General features: G+C 44.0%; 1 protein-coding gene across 1 annotated transcript; it reads left to right on the forward strand.

Moving 5' to 3' along the window:
- The first annotated feature begins 18456 nt into the window (after positions 1-18456).
- LOC110567175 (phosphatidylinositol N-acetylglucosaminyltransferase subunit P-like) lies at positions 18457-18810 on the forward strand. Its single transcript, XM_064382171.1, has one exon. It carries the CDS (start codon positions 18457-18459, stop codon positions 18808-18810), a length of 354 nt encoding a protein of 117 aa, XP_064238241.1.
- The last annotated feature ends 3826 nt before the right edge of the window (positions 18811-22636 follow it).

Genomic DNA, 22636 nt, shown 5'->3' on the forward strand with positions numbered 1-22636 from the left:
ATAATTCTTACAATAGAACATTATCAAAGAGCTAAAAGGAATGAACTCAGGCATATATAACAACATGAGTAAGTTTTGCAAACACACTGTTGCATAAAGAAAAGCTGCATAATGATATATATGGTAAAAAATCCACTGGTTTACTAAAGTATACAAAACAGTATTATATTTTCTATGGGTTCATATAAAATGCATTAATATCTTTTTGAAAGGTCTGGAAAGCACTTGCCAAGTTCAATATTTGGAAAGGGACCATGGACCAGGATTGCAGGAGAAGTGGGCAAGGAAGACTTGTGCTCTGTTTATAATAATTTTTTTGAGATAGAGTCTCACTGTGTCACCAGGCTGGAGTGCAGTGGCACCATCTTGGCTCACTGCAACCTCTGCCTCCCCAGGTTCAAGGGATTCTTGTGCCTCAGCCTCCCAAATAGCTGGGATTACAGGCATGTGCCACCACACTCAACTAATTTTTGTATTTTCAGTAGAGATAGGGTTTCACTATGTTAGCCAGGATGATCTTGAACTCCTGCTCTTGTGATCCACCCATCTCAGCCTCCCAAAGTGCTGGGATTACAGGCATAAGCCACCATGCCCAGCCTATAATTGTTTTATAAAGAATAGTTCTGTTTTACTGACATAAATATAAATTAAAAATAGAAAACAATGAATTAAGGATTTGATTCATAGGTATTGTTAATCCCCAAAAATAATCAGCTCAGATCTTCACCCTCTGATCCCTGGTGGGAGTTGAGGTCTTACTACCAGGCCCTCATTCTGTGGCAGCCTCTGGGTGGCAGGAGTGTCACTGAGGAAAGGAGGGGATGAGGGTGTACTGAACCCCTGTTGTTTGGCATGTTGTCTGCAGGCACATGTCAGATCTGTGTCATTGAATTGCCACAGCTACTCTAAGTCGGTGGGGGGAGGTTGAGGTGTGGTATGAGGATTCTTATTGTACAGATGAGCTGGGTACGTTTTGGAAAGGTGGTCAAATACATAGTTCAAGATCACACAGCATGCAAAGTGGAAAGATCTGAACCCAGGTCTGTATTGTCCCAAAAACCATACCCTCTCCTCTGTACCAAGGAGGAACAAGAGGACAGACAGGTATGGAATCACCTGGGAGCTTTCAAAGCACATAGGTGCCCAGACCCTGCCCTCAGAAATACTGCTGTAATTGACCTGGGGTGGGGCCTGGGCTTTTTTTTTTTTTTTTTTTTTTTTTAAAGCAGTGACTATGCCCTACCAGGCTTGAGGACAACTGCCTTGACTGGAGTCCAGCTCATTCCTCTCAGATCAGTCACCACGGGGTGACTTTTTCAACTGTGCCTCTCATTACTTAAGAGCTGTCCTTTTGGACAATGACTTTGTGAGAAGTAAGTGTTTATTACACTTGGATACATTTTTAAAAGGTGACTCACGAAGCCTATCTCAAATTTGTGTTCCTATTTTCTCACTGTTTTTTTATCAGAGAATGTGAGATGGGTTCTTCAAGAAAAAAAATTACCCTAAGAAATAAATAACCACCTTACAGAAGAAACAGGATCATAAATTTAAAAAAAGAAATTCAAAAAAGTCATAATTTTTTGTATTTTATTTATTTTTTTGAGACGTCTTGCTCTGTCACCTAGGCTGGAGTGCAGTGGCGTGATCCTGGCTCTCTGCAGCCTCCACTTCCTGAATTCAAGCGATTCACCTGCCTCAGCTTCCCAAGTAGCTGGGATTACAGGTTCATGCCACCATGCCCAGCTAATTTTCATATTTTAGTGGAGGTGAGGTTTCACCATGTTGGCCGGGCTGGTCTCGAACTCCTGACCTCAAGTGATCTGCCCGCCTTGGCCTCCCAAAGTGCTGGGATTACAGGCGTGAGCCACTACGCCTGGCCTAATTTTATGTATTTTAAAGTCAGCACTTCCTACACCTCAGGCATTTGGGAGACACCTTCACATTTGCCATGTTTGTGTCACCACTGTTAATTTACTTAGTATTTCACTTTAAATCAACACATATTTCATGAACTTAAAAACTTGTATTTTAAAAGATAACTGTGTATCATCACTAAAAATGAAAAGCAAAAATACTTGTAATAAACACATAACCATACAAATAAAACATGGTTACTTTGTGTCCTACCTAAAATGATCTCATATACCATCACTGATGTGTGTCCTGTATTTTGGGAAATAGTTATAAATACTAAATTGAAAAGACTGAAACTTTAGATGAAATCTTAATGAATCCTCAGTCATCTCTTACCTAGGTTATTGCCATATCCTTCTAACTGTCCTTCCTGTTTCTAATCTTACCACCCCCAATTCCCAACTATTTTCCTCCCAGCAGACAGAGGTATCTTTTTTTTTTTTTTTTGAGATGAAATTTTGTTCTTGTTGCCCATGCTGGAGTGCAATGGTGCAATCTTGGCTCACTGCAACCTCCGCCTCCTGGGTTCAAGCAATTCTTCTGCCTCAGCCTCCCCAGTAGCTGGGATAGTGCCTGCCACCATGCCCAGCTAATTTTTTTGTATTTTTAGTAGAGACACAGTTTCACCATGTTGGCCAGGCTGGTTTCGAACTCCTAACCTCAAGTGATTCGCCCACCTTGGCCTCCCAAAGTGCTGGGATTACAGGCATGAGCCACTGTGCTGACCCCAGTTCCTATCTGCCTCCTCCCTGCCCCACAACTGAGGCCTCTTGACATCTGCTGCAAGCTCAGCCCTTCTCCAATTACCATGGAAAAATCCTGCCCTAGGTTGGAGGACTCAATAACTCCAGCCCCACTACAGACTCAATTGAGACCTTCCCACTCATTTCATAACCTGTCTAGCCTTTCCAGTTTATAACTGTATTCCCCACTCACCAGACTCTAAGGTCTGAGTCCAAGTCACAGTGTCTGAGATCTTAAAAATAGAATAATCAGAATGACCCAATTTGCCAGCTTGAGGGTACAAATAGGGCCATCTTTATTTCAATTTTCCACTCATTCAGGTTCTCACATACTTTTATTAATGCAAAGTCCCAAGTCACCCTCTTTAGGTATCCCCTGATCCCTGGATTTGCAAAGTCTAGGGAATAACTTGGGTTTAGGTTATCAGCATGGTTCCAATGCCACCCACAAAGAAAACTAGACTGTCAGTCCACCACCAATGGTCATTGCTCCTCACTGCCACATGGTGTCGCTGTTGAAGACTGATTTTACATAGTCTCACGGGTGCTTGTCCATTGCTGCTAGATGTCCTTGCTGCACAAGTCACAGTAGTGCCCCCTCTTGGTTCTAGCATTTATCACAAATTCAATCACGTATTTGTTTACCTGCTTATTGTCTGACTCCTCTATAGGATGTAAGTTCCATGGGTGCAGTTCGTATGTATGCTTTATTCATCACTGCTGAATTTGTAGCAGAATAGGTGCTTAATAAATATTGCTGAAATCAATGAATGAATGAAGAAATGCATGCATGCTTACATGAATAAATGAAATGAGGTGTCTAAAGCAATGGGGAGACAAGACAGAGAAAGTGGTTTCCAGAGATGGAATCTCAGCCCACCTCTTGAGAGGGAGATGGCAATACTTGTTACATAAATGCTTCTACTTGCCACTCATTTGTCCATGGGGTCACTAATTAATCACATCGTTCTTTCTTGCTGAGGTTGGAGACAATTTCTAAATCCTCAGTACAGTAGTCCAGCCATATCTTGTAATGAATTGGAGGAGGCAGACGAAAATGGAAGTTTTTTGTGGTAACAGGAGTTAAGGGAACATTCTCATTGTGGCAGTTTTAACATATAGCCCCTAAATTCTTTGACATTCCTCTTATTGAATGTTGGAATCTCTGACCCTTCCCCTTGAATTTGGGCTCTGTAAGTGCTTGACCAACGGATGAGGGCAGAAATTATGTTCTACCAGTTTACAGCAACAGGCCTTAAGAACCTGGCAACTTCCTCTTCCTGTCTCTTTAAACATTAATCTTGAAACCTGACTGCCATGCTGTGAGGAAGCCCAAGCTGCTTTGGGAAGAGGCCCACCTGAGAGAAAACAGCAGCCAGTGTCAGCTTGCCAGCGATGTGAGTGAGCCACCTTGGCAACAGACCCTACCATTTCAGTAGAGACATCCCTGATGACATTACATGAGCAAAGATGACCTGTCCCCACTGAACCCTGCCCAGACTGCAGGGTCATGGGAAAATAAATGGTCTCTGTCTTATGCCGCTAAGTTTAGAGTGTTTTGTTATGCAGCAATAGTAACTGGGACACTCACCAAACTTCAGCCTCAACGCTTCTACCACGGCTTGGTCCTTACAATCAAGTTCTGTCTCAGTTTCCCTGGCTTCACATGCCAGGTCCTCTTTGGGGCCTGCAGCTTTTGGAGGAAGCTTACATCCTATCCCATCCATGGAAGGGGATAGGAGCTTCTTCTGCTCTCTATATTGCCATCGTGTAAGGGGATTGTGTAGCCTGCAACCACCACCCACCTGGCCTCTCCAGCAGCCCATGCTGAGACCCTGAATATTTCATGAAAGGCTGCAGCTTTTGAGCTTAGGAAGGAACTGTGGGTGTCATTTAGAGCTGGTTCCCATCCCTTTCATTCCCATGCCTGTATTTGTCAATGCTTAGCAGAGGACTCACCCTTGTGTGCTGTTTGGGAAGCTGTGTACTGTGTCCAATTCACTGCCCCCTGTCGCTCCCTGTTACTCCTTGTGGATGCAGACGCCCTAGACTCAGGGGAACCATCTTCAGAGCCTCTGCTAAGTGGTTCTCAAACATGTTTAGATGCCATTTAGCCGCTTGGATGAGCCAGTGACTGCCTCATTAATCTGACAAACGTTGGAAACAACTTGCTTCCTTCCCTCTTTCTGACATTAGGCACCAGCAGCTTCCTCACCTCTGATACATTTTGAATTTTAGGAGGTCCGTGGAGCCTGCATTTGGAGGTAGACAGGTGAATTCAACTTCCAAATTTATGATGTGAATCTCTCACGTTCTTGTGATCTTGGGCAGGGCATGTCACCTCCTTGATCCTGGGGTTCCACATTTGTTCAGTGGAGATGGTGACAGCCTCAGAAAGCTGCTATGAGGAGTCAGTGAGACAATGTGCTCAACTCACAGCTTAGTGGGGCCTGCCAGCCCCTTGAGATCAGCACAACATGAGTTCAAATCTCCCACTTGCCCTTCTAAGCAAATTAGTGCTTGTTAGGGCTCAGAATAGTCCTGTTAGAAACACTAGAGAAGCCGGGCGTGGTGACTCACACCTGTCACACCAGCACATTAGGAGGCTTAAGCAAGATCACTTGAGCCTAGGAGGTCAAAGCTGCAGTGAGCTGCGATTATGCCACTGCACTCTAGCCTGGCAGACCAAGCAAGACCCTGTCTTAAAGAAAAGAAAAGAAAGAAAGGAAAGAAAGCACTAGAGAAAGTCCTATGATTTTTTTTTTTTTTGTCCTATGAATTTTATGGATCACTTTGTGTGTCTTCAATTCCAGGCTCCTGGAATGTCTACGTTTTATAATAATTATTTTTCTTTTTTAGAGACAGGGTTTCACTATGTTGACCAGGCTGGTCTTGAACTCCTGGACTCAAGTGATCCTCCTGCCTCAGCCTCCCAAATTGCTGGTATGACAGGTGTGAACCACCACACCTGGCCTGGAGTGTCTGTCTTGAGAGGTGGTGAGGATCAGTGGTAAAAACTGTGGATTCTAGACCCAGACTTCCCAGGTTTAAATCTCAGCTCCAATACCTACTATTTATGTCATCCTGGGCAAGTGAACCTCTCTGGGCCGCAGTTTCCTCATCTGTAAAGTGGAAGTGATAGTAATACCTACTTTTCTTTTTTTTTTTTTTTGAGACAAGGTCTGGTTCTCTCACCCAGGCTGGAGTGCAGTGGCACAACAACCATGGCTCACTGCAGCCTTGACCTCCCATGCTCAAGTGATCCTCCCACCTCAGCCTCCCAAGTAGCTGGAACTACAGGTGTGCACCACCACTCCTGCCTAATTTTCTTTTTTTTGGACAGATGGGATCTTGTTATGTTGCTAGGGCTGGTCTTGAACTCCTGGGCTCAAGCAATCCTCCCTCCTCAGCCTTCCAAAGTGCTGGGATTATGGATATGAGCTACTGTGCCTGGCCAGTAACACTTACTTTTTAAGGCTGTGATACAGATTAAATAAGTTGCTATATGTGAGGTACCCAGCACAGACATAGCACTATATAAAGGTTAGCTATTGTTATCCTGCACAATGTTGATCCAGATGTGAAATTCCATCCCTTCCTTAATTCCCACAAACTCTAATTCAAAAACATCTTTCGTGAGTATATTAGAGCTTACAGAAACCTTTGGGTATGTGCAATGTGTAAAGGAGGGATTTACTGCTTGTTTCACACATTGCTTTAAGTAGAAATGTAGACAGACCATTCATAAACTCCAGCCACACCTCCATCCATGGCAGCCCCTCACCAAGTGACCCCAAGTGATCCCCGTCCTCTGACCTTCTCAATGGTTCCTTGCTTCTCCCTCCCTCCACCTCCATCTCTTCTCCTTAACCCTCCACCCTGGATCATCCTTATCATCCCACCCAAATTCTTCTCCCTGGGGTATGCCAAGCAGTTCTGCTCTCCCCAGCTCTCACTTTCTGCACAAGCATGTGCAGTGCCCACCCCACCTCCCATGTGCTCAGGAGAACACAAAGACTGACAAGGTCTGGTTTTGCTTCCCCACCCAACTCTCATGTTGAATTACGCTCTTCAGTGTTAGAGGCAGGGCCTGATGGGAGGCGATTGGATCATGGATACAGATTTCCCCCTTGCTGTTCTTGTGAAGGTGAGTGAGTTCTCATGAGATCTGGTTGTTTGAAAGTGTGTGGCACCTCCCCCTTTGCTCGCTCTCTCTCCTGCCGCCATGTGAAGAAGGTGCTTGATTCCCCTTTGCCCTTCTGCCATGATTGTAAGTTCCTGAGGTCCCAGCCATGCTTCCTGTACAGCCTGCAGAACTGTGTCAATTAAACCACTTTTTCTCATAAATGACCGAGTTTCAGCTAAGTCTTTACAGCAGTGTGAGAATGGACTAATACAAACACCTTCCATTTCAACTGGCCCTACCCTCCTTGGAAGGCAGTTTGAGTTATAAAAAGAAATGAGGCTGGGCACGGTGGCTCACACCTATTATTCTAGCACTTTGGGAGGCTGAGGTGGGATTGATTGAGTCCAGAAGTTCAAGACTAGCCTGGGGCAACACAGTAAGACCCTGCTTCTACAAAAAATTAAAAAATTAGCCCTGTACAGTGGCATATACCTGTAGCCCCAGCTACATGGGAGGCTGAGGCAGGAAGATTGCTTGAGCCAAGGAGGTCAAGGCTGCAGTGAGCTAAGATCACACCACCGCACTCCAGCCTGGGTGACAGAGCAAGACCCTGTCTCAAAAAAAAAAAAAAAAAATATATATATATATATATATATAATAGGCATATAAAGACTATAATAGAGTATAAATTACACAGGTTCAACTATTAGCTAAAATACATATGTGTTATACTACGTTTACCCCTTTACCTTCTCACCTGCTTCCTCACTAGACCTCAGCTCTTATTCCTCCAGGGAAAGGGAGCCACAGCAGAATGGGGAGAGAAACCAAGGAAGTTAATTTCCAAAGATCCAGGTCCTGGTGATTAAAAGGCAATTCACACAGAATCTGAGGATAATTTTGACAATCAGTAATTTTCGCCTTACAGTGTTGAAGTTAGGACATAACCCTCACATGAGATGGGCATCTACAGCTCATGATCTTCTTAGAAAAAAGAAAATTAGACTTCTAATAGAGCAAGAGAGTAAAAGTAAACATGAAATCTTTACACAGTTATTGAAAGAGAAAATTCTGATTTTGGCAATGAGATCTACCAAGCTTATGTGGACACTTGTTTCAGCTACAAACACAGGGAAATGTTCAATAAAAGTCTTGAAAACTAGAGCTGGTGTCACTCTGTTGCCCAGGTTAGAGTGCGGTAGCGCGAGCGTAGCTCACTGCAGCCTCCAACTCATGGGCTTAAGGGATCCTCCTGCCTCAGCTCCCCAAGTAGCTGGGACTACAGGTGCATGCCACCAACCCCGGCTAATTCTTTTAATTTTTTAGAAATAGGGTCTTGCCATGTTGCCCAGGCTGGTTGCAAACTCCTAAGCTCAAGTGATTCTCCCCCACTTGGCCTCCCAGAGTTCTGGGATTACAGGCATGAGATGCCATGCTAGGGCTAAAACATATATATTTTTTGAGACGAAGTTTTGCTCTTGTTGCCCAGGCTGGAGTGCAACGGCATGATCTCGGCTCACCGCAACCTCTGCCTCCTGGGTTCAAGCGATTCTCCTACCTCAGCCCCCCAAGTAGCTGGAATTACAGGCGCATGCCACCACGCCTGGCTAATTTTGTGTATTTTTAATAGAGATGGGATTTCAACGTGTTGGCCAGGATGGTCTCGATCTCCTGACCTCGTGATCCGCCCGCCTTAGCCTCCCAAAGTGCTGGAATTACAGGTGTGAGCCACCGTGCCTGGCCCAACATACATTTTTAATACAGAGCTGAGTTGAGAAAGAGAAAAGGGAAATCTCCAAGGGCCTGAAAATAGGAGTGATTTTCAAGCAAGAACGGGAACTCTCAGCTGCTGTTGTGGCAGCCCCCATGGCACATCCTTGGACTTCAGGGACTAAGGACAAGGGTTTTGTTTTTTTTTTGTTTGTTTGTTTGTTTTGAGACAGAGTCTCGCTCTGTCACCCAGGCTGGAGTGCAATGGCATGCTCTCGGCTCACTGCAGCCTCCACCTCCCAGGTTCAATCGATTCTCCTGCCTTAGTCTCCCGAGTAGCTGGGATTACAGGCACCCGCCATCATGCCCAGCTAATTTTTTGTATATTAGTAGAGACAGGGTTTCACCATGTTGATCAGGCTGGTCTCGAACTCCTGACCTTATGATCCGCCTACCTGAGCCTCCCAAAGTGCTGGGATTACAGGCTTGAGCCACTGCTCCTGGCCAGGACAAGGGTTTTAATACCCACGCAGGTCAGGAGATGTGGCCCTGAGGCTCCATGAAACAGTGATCAGGAATGAAGACCCAATCAAATCAAAGCTGGAGCCTGGAAGGACTCTTTCCTGTGAAATGGGGACTAGAAATTCTCCAGCCCAGGCCCAGACCTAACAGGCTGAGGACAGAGCAGGTGACAAGGACAGGAATCCAGACACACGAGGCAGAGCATAAGGCCATTTGTCACAGTGTGGGCACAAGATTGGGGCAAATTTGATGCCAAGTCTCAGAGCACAAGATTGAATAATAAGAATGAGAATAACAATGGCCATTTACTGTGCACTTATTATATGTCACACGCTAAGTATGTCACACTGAATTCTCACAAGAACCTGATGAAATGGATGCTACTACTGACATTGTCACTGCGAGGCTGACCTTGTAGATTTGGACAATGTCAGGATGGGAAGGTGGTTGTCTGCTGGGTCCAGCCTTGTGGGGAGCTTTGGTAGAACATTTAAGAGGATACTTTTTCAACCTGGTGGCTTTTAAACTGTGCCTCACGGAAGGTCAGGGGCTGCCTTAGGTACCAAAGGGAAGGTCCTGTATTTGACACATTGTCCCACCCCTCTTCAACTGAAGCCATTTCATTTGTATCTGTTTTATTATTTACTTATTTATTTTTCTGAAACAGAGTCTTACTCTATCATCTAGGCTAGAGTGTAGCGGCGTGATCTCTGCTCACTGCAACTTCCACCTCCTGGGTTCAAGCAATTCTCCTGCCTCAGCCTCCCGAGTAGTTGGGGTTACAGGCACATACCACCACGCCTGGGTAATTTTTACATTTTTAGTAGAGATGGGGATCTCATCATGTTGGCCAGGCTGGTCTCGAACTCCTGACCTCAAGTGATCTGCCTGCCTCAGCCTCCCAAAATGCTGGAATTACCAGGTGTAAGCTACCGTGCCTGGCCTATATTGTTTATATTGTGCTTCTCTTTCATGAGATCTGCTTCACTAAGAGGGTTTTGTAGCTAATAATAATTATAATAAATAAAATACAATAAAGTAAAATTAAACACAGCTCCAAAAAAGTGACAATCAGACGTGGTGTCTATTGCTGCTGCACATCCTGTCCCTGTCCCTTCCAGCACCTCATGATGCTACATTGTCAGCTCTTGTTTGGCAACCACTGGACACAGGCTAAGTAAGGACTTTGTTCTCCCAAATTCCTCAGCCTCTGGCCCAGAAGAGATCCTCCACCACCGTGGAAGAGGAAATTACATTGTATTTCCATGTGCCCCAGGCTGACCCGGGGGAGGAGTCTATAGACTTGGACCAGGGCTCTGTCCATGGGACACGGGCTGCCCTCTAACCCCTGGGCACCCCACATATAACTAAGAAGAATAAGGGACTGTTTCCTGCTCATTATATTCACCTAAAAGGTAAAACGGGCTCTGCTTCTGAAAGTCCCTTAACTGCAGCCTTATAAAGAGGTCCCAAATTCGGAAAAGGGGGAAAATTAATTGATCTTCCAGGGAGCAGTTGAACGACATCTGGTAATTGAATTTCACAACGGACGCCTCCTTCTGGGTGGCCTGCATGTGATCTGGGATGGATATTTGAAGTTTTCCTCATGTAAATGGCTTGGAATTCTCAAGGTTTATATTTTTGGTAGGCATTGCTCATTCACACTTCTATCTTGGACAAGATGAATTTATACCATCTTACAAATTCTAATATGATGGAAGGGAGAAAAGAAGGGGGCAGGGGTCTGTCCTCATCTTGAGATGCAACTTGGCAGATTCTTTGCAAAGATTGGGGAAGAGCCAATTCAGAGAATAAATTATTGCTCAAATGCCAGCTACACCAGAATGAAGGTGCAGAACCAGCTGGTAGGTACCAGTGCTTGGGAGCTTGGTTCCAAAATGAGTTATGATAGGTGAGATCAGGAGGGGCAAGAAAGACAACAAGTCATGATGATAATTAATACCTTGAACAGGTGGCTGTATACTGAGATGCCCCACTGAAGATTTAACTAGCACCGTGACCCAAACGGTTACTTACGTCTCTAATGGTTAAAGACTTGTGTGTTTTCTGTCTCAATAAAATAGTTACTAGTAAATCACTGTCCTTGGGCTGGACATGCAAGGTAACCCTTAACCACTGCCACTACCAGGATAGGCATCAGACCTTCTAGGTTTTTAAAGTCCAAGTCAGCACTGGAAATATAGAATCCATTTCTAGAAATATATCAAATAGATAGGTATATAATATGTGCCACAAAGGCAAGTCACATATGTAGCCACATAGAAAGTACCAAAAAGATTATATTAACTTCATAATAGGCTGGGCACAGTGGCTTACTCCTGTAATTACTAGCACTTTGGGAGGCCAAGGTGGGTGGTCAGAAAGAGCCTCTCAATAGAAGTGACACTTGAGGCCAGGCATGGTGGCTAACACCTGTAATGCCAGCACATTGAGAGGCTGAAGCAGGCCCATCACTTGAGGTCAGAAGTTCAAGATCTGCCTGGCCAATGTGGTGAAACTCTGTCTTTACTAAAAATATAAAAATTAGGTGGGCGTGATGGTGCATACCTGCAATCCCAGCTACTGGGGAGGCTGAGGCAGGAGAATCACTTGAATCCAGGAAGTGGAGGTTGCAGTGAGCCAAGATAGCACCACTGCACTCCAGCCTAGGTGACAGAGTGAGATTCCATCTCAAAAATAAATAAGGCAGGGAGCAGTGGCTCACACCTGTAATCCCAGCACTTTGTGAGGCTGAGGTGGGTGGATCACGAGTTCAGGAAATTAAGACCATCCTGGCTAACATGGTGAACTCCGTCTCTACTAAAAATACAAAAAAAAAAAAAAAAAAAAAAATTGCCAGGTGCAGTGGCTCACACCTGTAATCCCAGCACTTTGGGAGGCTGAGGAGGATGGATCACCTGAGGTCGGGAGTTTGAGACCAGCCTGACCAACATGGAGAAACCCCGTCTCTACTAAAAATACAAAATGACCCAGGCTTGGTGGTGCATGCCTGTAATCTCAGCTACTAGGGAGGCTGAGGCAAAAGAATCACTTGAACCCGGTGAGCCGAGATTGTGCCATTGCACTCTAGTATGGGCAACAAGAGCGAAACTGTCTCAAAAAAAAAAAATTAGTAGAGTGAGGTGGCATACGCCTGTAGTCCCAGCTACTTGGGAGGCTGAGGCAGGAGAATTGCTTGAATCCGGGAGGCAGAGTTTGCAGTGAGTCGAGATCACACCACTGCACTCCAGTCTAGGAAACAGAGCAAGATTTTGTTTCAAAAAATAAATAAATAAATAAATAAAATAAAAAATAGTGATGGTTACACAATCTTCTGAATATACTAAAGCCACTCAATTGTACAATTTAAAGTGGTGAATTTTGTGGTATGTGGATTCTGTCTCAATAAAAATACATGCATGCAAAAAAATCCATGCGACTTAATTAGAAAACAGAAAAATTGATAAAATCTAACAATGTAAAAATAATAATATAAATAACAACAATTGGAATGTAAAAAAAGAGGAGATGAGAGTACTAGTGCCATCATTTTCAAAACAGGGAGACAGACAAAACTGGAATGTGGTTTAAAATAAAAACATAATGACCACAACTTTAATGTTTTTGTAATCTCTCCTTTATAAATTTAGAGGAATATTTCAAAAAGTTATCTCCTGAAGTACAGAAACATTTGTTTGACTTTCAACAATTCCTTTAATTTCTCTCCAGTTCTTTTTTTGTCTAATAAATTATAATAAAATGTAATGCTTCTTAATTAAAATTTAAACCTATAATATAATCTCCTTTTAATAAAATATTTCTATCTCATCCTTCTAATTTTATATTGGCACAAAGAGATGTTTCAAATAATGTACATCTCTTGTAATTTCTAGACCACAAAATGTGATTTTTTTTCTACTATCCCCTTCACCCTTTTCTTTATTATTTGAATTCTTCATAATAATGTTGTATCAGTTCCCTGAAACAATAGAGTTCAGGTTCTAAATGACTGGAAGAAAACATGCTAAGACAGGCCATGGTGAAATATAGATTATTTGTTTCTTCATATTTTTCTGAGACAGAGGCTTGCTCTGTCACCCAGGCTAGAGTGCAGTGGTGCAATCTTGGCTCACTACCTCCACCTCCCTGGTTGAAGCGATTCTCCTACCTCAGCCTCCAGAGTAGCTGGGATTACAGGCATGTATCACAACACCTGGCTAATTTTTGTATTTTTAGTAGAGATGGGGTTTCACCATATTGGCCAGGCTGGTCTCGAACTCCTGACCTCGTGATCCGCCTGCCTTGGCCTCCCAAAGTGCTGGGATTACAGGCTGAGCCACTGTGCCCAGTCCATTTTTCTGTATTTTTAAAATTGCTACCCCCAGTCTCCCCAGAGGAAACTGACCCAACCTTTAGGCTGGAAACAGGGAAAAGTAATTGTGGTTTTTTATAAGGGAAAGATGTCTAAATAGCTTTGGCACAAAACTTCCTGGGCATCTGTACTCCAGAAGAGAATAGTTGATTGGGCACTTGCACCTGGTGTTAATCATGGCCCCAGAACAGTGGCGGAAGTCTGTCAAAGGACCACAGTAGTCCATGCTGGGACGTGGAAATTGTGAAATGTTGCTGCAGCCTGGACCAGCAGAACTGAAGGAGGTAGGAGGGTCACCATGTGATAGCAGCTTCTATTGGATGAGAAGTGACATGGCAACAATACCACTCCTGGACTCTCCAATGTCGCTCCCATGGCTTTTGGATTTAACTTAAGAAATAAAAGAGGGCCGGGTACGCTGGCTAACGCCTGCAATCCTAGCACTTTGGGAGGCCGAGGTGGGCAGATTGCCTGAGCTTGGGAGTTTGAGACCATCCTGGGCAACATGGTGAAACCCTGTCTCTACCAAAAATACAAAAAATTAGCTGGGTGTGGTGGTGCCAGCTGTAGTCCCAGTTACCGAGGAGGCTGAGGCACAAGAGTCGCTTGAACCCTGGGAGGCAGAGGTTGCAGTGAGCTGAGATTGCGCCACTGAGCTCCAGCCTGGGTGGCAGAGTGAGCTTCTATCTCCAAAAATGAATAAATAAATAAATAATAAATAAATTAAATAAAATATAGCTGGGTTCATTGGCTCACACCTGCAATCCCAGCACTTCGGGAAGCCAAGGTGGGAGGTTCGCCTGAGGTCAAGAGTTTGAGACCATCTTGGCCAACATGGTGAAACCCTGTCTCTACTAAAATAAGTAAATATATATATGTGTGTGTGTGTGTGTGTGTGTGTGTGTGTGTGTATAAATATATATATTTTTATATATAAATATATATACATACACATATATACACACATATATGTGTATATATACACATATACACATGTGTATATATATGTTATATATATACATATATACATGTTATATATACATATATATACATGTGTGTATATATACACACACATATATATTTATTTATATATATGTGTGTGTATATATATACACACACACAAAAAAAATTGCCTGGCTGTGGTGGCATGCACATGTGATCCCAGCTACTTGGAAGGCTGAGGCAGAAGAATTGCTTGAACCCAGGAGGAAAAGGTTGCAGTGGGCTGAGATTGTGCTACTGCACTCCAGACTGGGTTACAGAGTGAGACTCTGCCTCAAAAACTAAATAAATAAATAAACAAACAAAAGAATCTATAGCAGTTGCTATCTACAGTTGAGGAATAGTTTACAACTGTTCCATATACAACCTTACAGGTTGCAAGTCCACTGTAACATCCATTATTTTATTAAATCCTTTTTAAACAGTCCTGTGGGGGAAGGCAAGGATTAGAATCAGTATTTTATGGGTGAGAAAACTGAGGTTCAATAGAGTTCAATGACTTGTTCAAGATCACACAGCTAGGCTAGGTGCGGTGGCTCATGCCTATAATCCTAGTACTTTGGGAGGCTGAGGCTGGCAGATCACTTGAGGTCAGGAGTTCAAGACCAGTCTGGACAACATGATAAAACTCTATTTCTACTAAAAATTCAAAAATTAGTCAGGTGTAATGGTGCAGGCCTGTAGTCCCAACTACTTGAGAGGCTGAGGCATGAGAATCGCTTGAACCCAGGAGATGGAAGTTGCAGTGAGCCAAGATCATACCACTGCACTCCAGCCTGGGCAACAGAGTGAGACTGCATCTCAAAAAAAAAAAAAAAATATTACACACAAAAAGTTTGAGACTCAAAGCCAGCTTTGTCTGTGACTGGATGGTGCCTAGCACAGGAATCTAATGGAAGCATGGCTATGTTTAGAGTTTTCGGAGAGAATATGTAGCCAGAGAGACAGTAGGTGAGTGTAAATTAGGCACCCAAAGCGAGCTTGAGTCCTGAGTTGAGAGCTGGGAGAGTCAGTGAGCTCTCTTAGTGTGGGTCTTTTCTTCATTCTTAACTTATCTGCAGCTCCTCTGCTCAGATGTGCCTCTTGCATTAACTAATACTCCATCATTTCCTGATAATTTCCTTTAATTGTGTGTGGGATTATCCATAGCAAGCCTGATTACAGACACTGGGAAATTAGCAAAGAGAGAAGAGGTTTGGTTTTGTTTTACCATTCATTTAACATATAAGATCTGCTTACCTGTGGTGTCAGTGCCTGTAACAATTATACACGTAACCCAGATGTTCCCCAGGCCTCTCACCATAGGCAAGCTCAGTAAGATGGACTCAGATTCCAGTTCCATGGCCTATAGGTCCCCAGAGACCTTCCCAAGAGTCTGGAGACCCCAGGGGACTCACATGCTCGGTAACATTGCCTCTGGGGTCCTGATTCTGGCATGAATTTCTGTGACCCAGATGTGAAACTCAGCCACACACTCAGACAAATAACCAAAAGCATTCATGGATATAATTAGATTTTTTCTGAGTTGGTAAAAATCTTAAATACAGAAAAATCAGAGAGCTGTCTAACAAATACCCATGCCTTCCAACTCTTTGAATTTTACAGGATCAGCTTCTGATTTTTTTGATCTAATAAGGTTAAAAGTGACATCTTGGGCCAGTCACAGTGGCTCTCGCCTGTAATTCCAGCACTTTGGGAGGCCGAGGCGGATCAATCACAAGGTCAGGAGTTCGAGATCAGCCTGGCCAATATGGCGAAACCCCATCTCTACTAATAATACAAAAATTAGCTGGGCCTGGTGGCATGTGCCTGTAGTCCTAGCTATTCAGGAGGCTGAAGCAGGAGAATTGCTTAAACCTGGGAGGCAGAGGTTACAGTGAGCCAAGATCGTGCTACTGCACTCCAGTCTGGGAGACAGACTAGATTCTATCTCAAAAAATAAAAAATAATAAAAAATAAAAATAAAAGTGACATTTCCTTCCCAGAGGAATCCACCATAGGGAATTTGGTGTCTGTCCTTCCAAACCTTGTTTTTATACTTTTACTTATGTAATGTATTCATAAATGTGTCTTATCTGCTTTTATAATACACATAAATGATATCATATTTCATTTTCTTCAAGTTGCTTTTTTATGCAATAATTTTTTTTTTTTTGAGATAGAGCCTTGCTCTGTTGCCTCAGCCTCCCAAGTAACTGGGATTACAAGCACGTGCCACCATGCCCCACTAATGTTTTGTATTTTTAGTAGAAAAAATGAGATTTCACCATGTTGCCCAGGCTGGTCTTGAACTCCTGAGCTCAGGCAATCTGCTTGCCTCAGCCTCCCAAAGTGCTGGGATTACAGGCATGAGCCACTGTGCCCAGCCTAGTTCCTGTTTTTGTAAGGAGATTGGGATGATATGCAAATAAACAGAGAAGTGATTATATGTAAGAAACACAAATAAGTCTGTCTACCACCCTCACTCCATAGACATAGACCTACCAGGCAATTCCACCTGCTGCTTCAACTCATATTATTCCCAGTCATTTACCTTCTGGCTGACAACCTTCTCCTCCTTACCTACTTTTAATGCTCCTACCATCATTCTGTTCTCTCTACCTTCTTTGCAGGGCAAAAAGTAAATCCTCCCGTTTTCCCATGGAAAGCTCTTAATTATCTCTTCTGTTACTAGGGGCCTGGTGCTCCTGCCTCCAGTTTGTGGTTTCTCAAACACAGTTCCTTCGTGTTTCAGTTAAGGATTGCAACATAGCAAGTCCACCCCAAAACTTAACTGTCTTAAAACGATACTACTTATTATCTCGTGAATCTCTGGGTCAGCAATTAGGGCCGGGCTCAGCGAGGCATTATTTCTGGTCTTGGGTAGGTTCGTTCATGCACTGTGGTTAGCCAGGTGGCTCTGCTTCAGGGATTGGTTGACTGCCAGCTGGGACAACAGCAGTGACTTGACCACCCTGCTCCTGCAGGCTAGCCAGGATGTGTTTTCATAGTTGCAGCAGGGCTCCAAGAGCGACAGAAACATCATGCAAGGCTTCTGCATCTCCAGGCTCAGAGCTGGCACAATGTCACTTCTGCCTCATTCTATTGACCAAAGCAAGTCACAGGCCAGCTTAGATTCAAGATGTCAAAAAATAGACTCCATCTCTTGATTGGAGAAGCTGCAAAGTCACATTGCAAGGGGCACAGAAACAAGGAGGAGTGGAGGACTGTGGGTTGGATTCTCTGGGAAGCAGACCCTGAGATGGAGATTAACATGCAGGAAGTTACTCAGGGAGTGCTTTTGGGATCAACAGCAATGGAAGAGCAGAGAAGGGAGCAGGATGGAGCAGAGGGAGAAATTGAAGTGCCATATCAGAACAAAGGCCTCCATTGACCTCATGGAGACCTCTGAAACTGGAATAGGTCTTCCAAGTTGTCCGGAGTAGAGGCAAGGGGACCAGGCCTCTAAAAGCTCCCAAGCTGATCAATCATTTATGCTGACTGCCCTGAAAAGGCAGCAACCAAGGAAATTCCCAAAGAGGGCTTAGAGCCAAGGATCATCTGCCAACACTTTTCCCAGTAGCTGGTGGAATAAATCCTTCATTGCTCAGTGCAGGAGGAGGGTGCCTGTGCAGAACATCACAGTCCACTCCACTTCCACCTCTCCCTAAGAATGCTAACGCTTATGATAATACGCTTGTCATTTGCTATCTATGTATACATTAAATATTTATAATCACTTATTAAATGCATCGCCTAACTTGTACAGATTTTAGATGATCACAATGCTACATGTCACTCCTTTGAACTTAGGCTTCATAGTTTCATTGCTCATTTATCTAGGTCACCCACTCAAAACTTTAAGGGATGAGGAGAAACAGCTTCTCCTATCAGAAATCTAGGCAAGAGGTGCTTGATGGCTCCCACCTGGGAGGAAGGTCTCCGCGTGCCTGCGCCTGGGTCGGGGGAGCCATTGTGCCTAGGCCTTTTCCTCAATTTTTCCTCTTTCCCCCCACCACTGAAGCTTCCTGGTTGGTGCTTGCACAGGGAACTTAGCACTGAGATTATCTAAAGCCCCAGGAAAAATGGTGGAAAATTCACCATTGCCATTGCCAGAAAGAGCGATTTATGATTTTGTTCTTTTCTTAAGCTCCCAATTTGGCTTCAAACTTTACCTCGTACGGCCTTTTATTCCTGAATCTTGGCTAAACTCCTTAGGTTTAACCTATTGGCCTCAAAAATATTGGACAGTTGCATTGCCTGTCTATCCCCTTATTACTATAGTAATCAGCTGTGTGCTCTTGTTTGGGATTAACACGATGAGTACCTCTTCACGCAACTCCATTCATACGGTCACAGATAACTGTGCTAAAAATCAACTGCAGAAGAAATACCAGGAGGCCACTCCAGCATTAAAGATAACTCTATTTGTGAAATAAACCAAATGTTCTTTCTTGCAGCCAAAGAACTTTATACCAAAAACTGAAATGTATGTAGCCATACTAACACCAAGCATTTATTTGTTCATAAGTTTTTGCCATCATGATTTTGACCATAAATTAATTCAACTATCTCTCTTATTAATAGAGGAGATGTAAAAAATGGAAATTGATCTTATCTTAGATTATGTTCAATGAATATTGTAAGAGTTCTCAAGAATTAATTGTTAATGAACAGAATAAATAAAATACTGCATTACCATTTTAAAAAAACGAAGTCTAGGCAAGAACCATTTCAATCCATGCTGGCAAGAGAGTCACCAAACTACAATTAAGGTAGAGACACGATGTTCTTTGTAGTTCTCTGGAGAGAGAAAATCTAAGATCTGAGTCTTGGTGAGATGATCACTCAACAGGGAATGCAGGAAGCTGGGATAAAATTTGACTGGCAGATCAAGTGGTGAGAGGAAAAGGAGACAAAGTGAGGCATTGAAAGATAAAGAAACAACCCCATGAGGGCAGCTCTTGAAACCTGGGAAGACATTTCATGCCTTGCAGAGGCAAGTTGCTTGTCTGAGAAAATTCCAGGGCAGCCGTCAAATCAGAATTTGGGGAGCTGGATGGAGAATTCATTTCACCTGCAACAAAGGAGACTCCCTGTGACCACGTAGAAAAGGCCCTGCTTTTTGAAAACCAAAGACTGCGACCTTCAAATGCAGGCACTCTTTCTACCAGGGCACCGTGCTCCAGAGTTTCACTTTAATGGAATATGTCAAAAGGATTCTTTACTCTCTGGCTTTCTATTGGGTTTGGCCAATAGGAGGCACCTGTGGGATCCTGGAGGATGGAAGGAGAGAGAAACGAGGGCATTTATTTACCCAGCTCCCTCTCCACTGGAGCCGAGGACTGGAACCATTATGGAAGACCCTTTCGCAACTCCAGCTCTTTCCACGTTCACATAAGCACCTCTTCTTCCTGCCCCTTTAGGCCTGGACCCGTAACGTACCCCCTCAACTGTTGCAGCCTTTGGGGTGCTTCCCTCATTCCTGTTGGCTTCCCTTATCCATTCTTACAACTTTATAAATACTTTCCTGGCCAGGCAGGGTGACTCACACCTGTAATCCCAGCACTTTGGGAGGCTGAAGCAGGATTGCTTGAGTCTGGGAGGTCAAGGCTGCAGTGAGCTGTGATCACGCCACTGCACTCCAGCCTGGGAAACAGAGTGAGACCTTGTCTCAAAAAATAAAATAAATAAATAAATAAATAAATACATTCCTCGATCACTCCACTTGAGTGCTATCTCTTTTTTGATTCAATTCTAAATGCTAGTTACTTGAGCTAGTTTATTGGAAAGGGGACATTTTTATGGAGAGATGTCCCTTTTAGCTGCCCAGCCTCAGAAACACATACTCATGTCTGGAGAATTTCCCATCATATGAGTCTTGGTGGGAAGTAGAGCTCACTTCCCCACGTAGAATGTGGAAGTGCTAGCTATTTGCTTTTCAGCTTCCCTTGCAGCTAGGGTTTGGCCATGTGATCTAGTCTCAGCCAGTCTGAGGCACAAACTGAACTGTGAATGAGGAGTCAGTGATATAAAGACATAAGGACAGTGCTGAGCTTGGTGGCTTATGCCTATAATCCCAGCACTTTGGGAGGCTGAGGTGGGTGGATTTCTTGAGGCCAGGAATTTGAGACCAGCCTGGCCAACATAGCAAAACCACATCTCTACTAAAAAAAAAAATACCAAAAAATCTAGCCAGGTGTGGTGGTGCACACCTATAGTCCCAGCTTCTTAGGAGGCTGAGGCAGGAGAACCACCTGAACCTGGGTAGTGAAAGTTGCAGTGAGCCAAGATCATGCTACTATACTCTAGCCTGGGCAACAGAGAGAGACTCTGTCTCTCTTTTTTATTGTATTTATGTATTTATGTATTTATTTACATTTTTGAGATGGAGTCTCGCTCTGTCATCTAGGCTGGAGTGTAGTGGCACAATCTTGGCTCACTGCAACCTCCACCTCCTGGGTTCAAGCAATTCTCCTGCCTAAGCCTTCTGAGTAGCCGGGATTATAGGTGCATGCCACCATGCCTGGCTAATTTTTGTATTTTTGGTAGAGACAAGTTTTCTCCATGTTGGCCAGGTTGGTCTCGAACTCCTGACCTCAAGTGATCCAGCTGCCTCAGCCTCCCAAAGTGCTGGGATTACAGGCATGAGCCACTGCACCTGGCCGAGACTCTGTCTCTAAACAAAAGAAAACAAACACAACACAACACAACAACAACAACCCAAACCAAAGCAAACAAAAACCTCCACCTAAATAAAAAAAAAAAGACAGAAAGACAAAAAGAGAAAGGAAGAAAGAAAAGAAAGAAAGAGAGAGAGAGAAAGAGAAAGAGAAAGGAAGGGAGGGAGGGAGGGAGGGACGGACAGATAGTGAAGAGGCACAGTCTCATGGTGGTCGCCATAGAAGCAGCAATATCCTGTCTCTAGGGCAGCCCAGGCAGGAGGGCCAGTGGCTGTTCCTAGCGTCCAGATGCGAGCTTTAGCAGAGTGAGAGAGGCAAATGGAAGGGTCAGGTACTCTGCACTGGAGACGGCAGGGTCCTCACCAGATTAGCTTGTGTTTCCGACATTGTGGAGTCCAGGTCTGGTTCTTCAGCCTTCCTAGCAATGCCAAAAGCTCCCTGGTGTCTTTTCTACTGATTCCTCTCCTGCTTAAATCTACCACAGTCAGTTTCTGTTGCTTACATTATTAATCCCAACTGGTGGTTTGCTTGCAGCCCACATGTGGGTTGCAGCTAGGCTTCAGAAGGAAATAGAAAACCGGGGCCAATGCAGCCACTCTCTCTGCCTCCCACTTTGGTGGCTCTCTCTCTCTCTCTGTCTCTCTCTGTCTCTCTCAATACAGCTCCCACATATTTCTTTCCAGCTGTGGGTTTGTCTTAATTCATGGAAAGACACTATAGCTTATTGTTTAGGAAGCACCCACTTTGAGATCAGAATGCCTGGATTCAAATCTCAGATGTACAGTTTACCAACCGCAAGGTTTTGGTCAAGTTACTGATCCTCTTTGGGCTCTGTTTCTTCATCTGTACAATGAGGACAATAGTCAGGTTTTCCTGTTTTGAGGATGAAATAACACAACGTGTGTAAAGTCCTCACCAAGCTGCTTGGGCCACAGGAGCCATCAGTAATTGTTGCTATTGTTATCTTCATTATCAGCATTATTATCATCATGATTTGGGGACTTAAGGAGACTACTTAGAGCAGGCATCTTAAACTTCAGATGCCTACAGGAGCCAGGTAGACAACAGGAAGGATGACCCATATGGGTTCCCTTGGGACCCATAGTCCTAAGGAAAACTCTCCCAAGGGACTATGGAAAATGTGTGAGTGTGTGCCTGTCTAGGGGGAAGCCACTTCCCAGCAACAGCCAGGTATTGCCATGTGGAATGTGAGCCTAGTGATGCCAGATTTTCCACTACTTCAAGAGAGGTCAGATATCCAGCTATTTGGGGGAAAGCTTGATGTTTTTCAAAAATCTAAAGAAGCACTATACTGGCCAAAGGAAACCTTCCTGGGGCCGCAGCAGGCTGCAAACGCTAATTTCTAAATTCTAATGCAAATTTCTGGATTGAGTTGAAATTGTCAGGGAGGGAAAGTGGTTGGGCCAGGTTAATTTCATTGGCTCCATCAGGTATGGCCATGGTTCACCACTCACCCAGTGCGGAATGTGGTGGACACTCTCTGACAATGGGGTATGGGCAGGAATGTAGTGATAGGCATACTTTACAGAAGGAGGCAAGGACCAAGGGGATGCCTCAAGAG

Source organism: Aotus nancymaae, unplaced genomic scaffold (assembly GCF_030222135.1).
Source record: "Aotus nancymaae isolate 86718 unplaced genomic scaffold, 86718_ANA_hifiasm-v0.15.2.pri h1tg000029l, whole genome shotgun sequence".
NCBI classification, from domain to species: domain Eukaryota; kingdom Metazoa; phylum Chordata; class Mammalia; order Primates; family Aotidae; genus Aotus; species Aotus nancymaae.

What these genes read in the sequence shown, in the direction of transcription:
- LOC110567175 (XM_064382171.1), top strand. Translation starts at nt 18,457, where the DNA reads ATGGTGGAAAATTCACCATTGCCATTGCCAGAAAGAGCGATTTATGAT.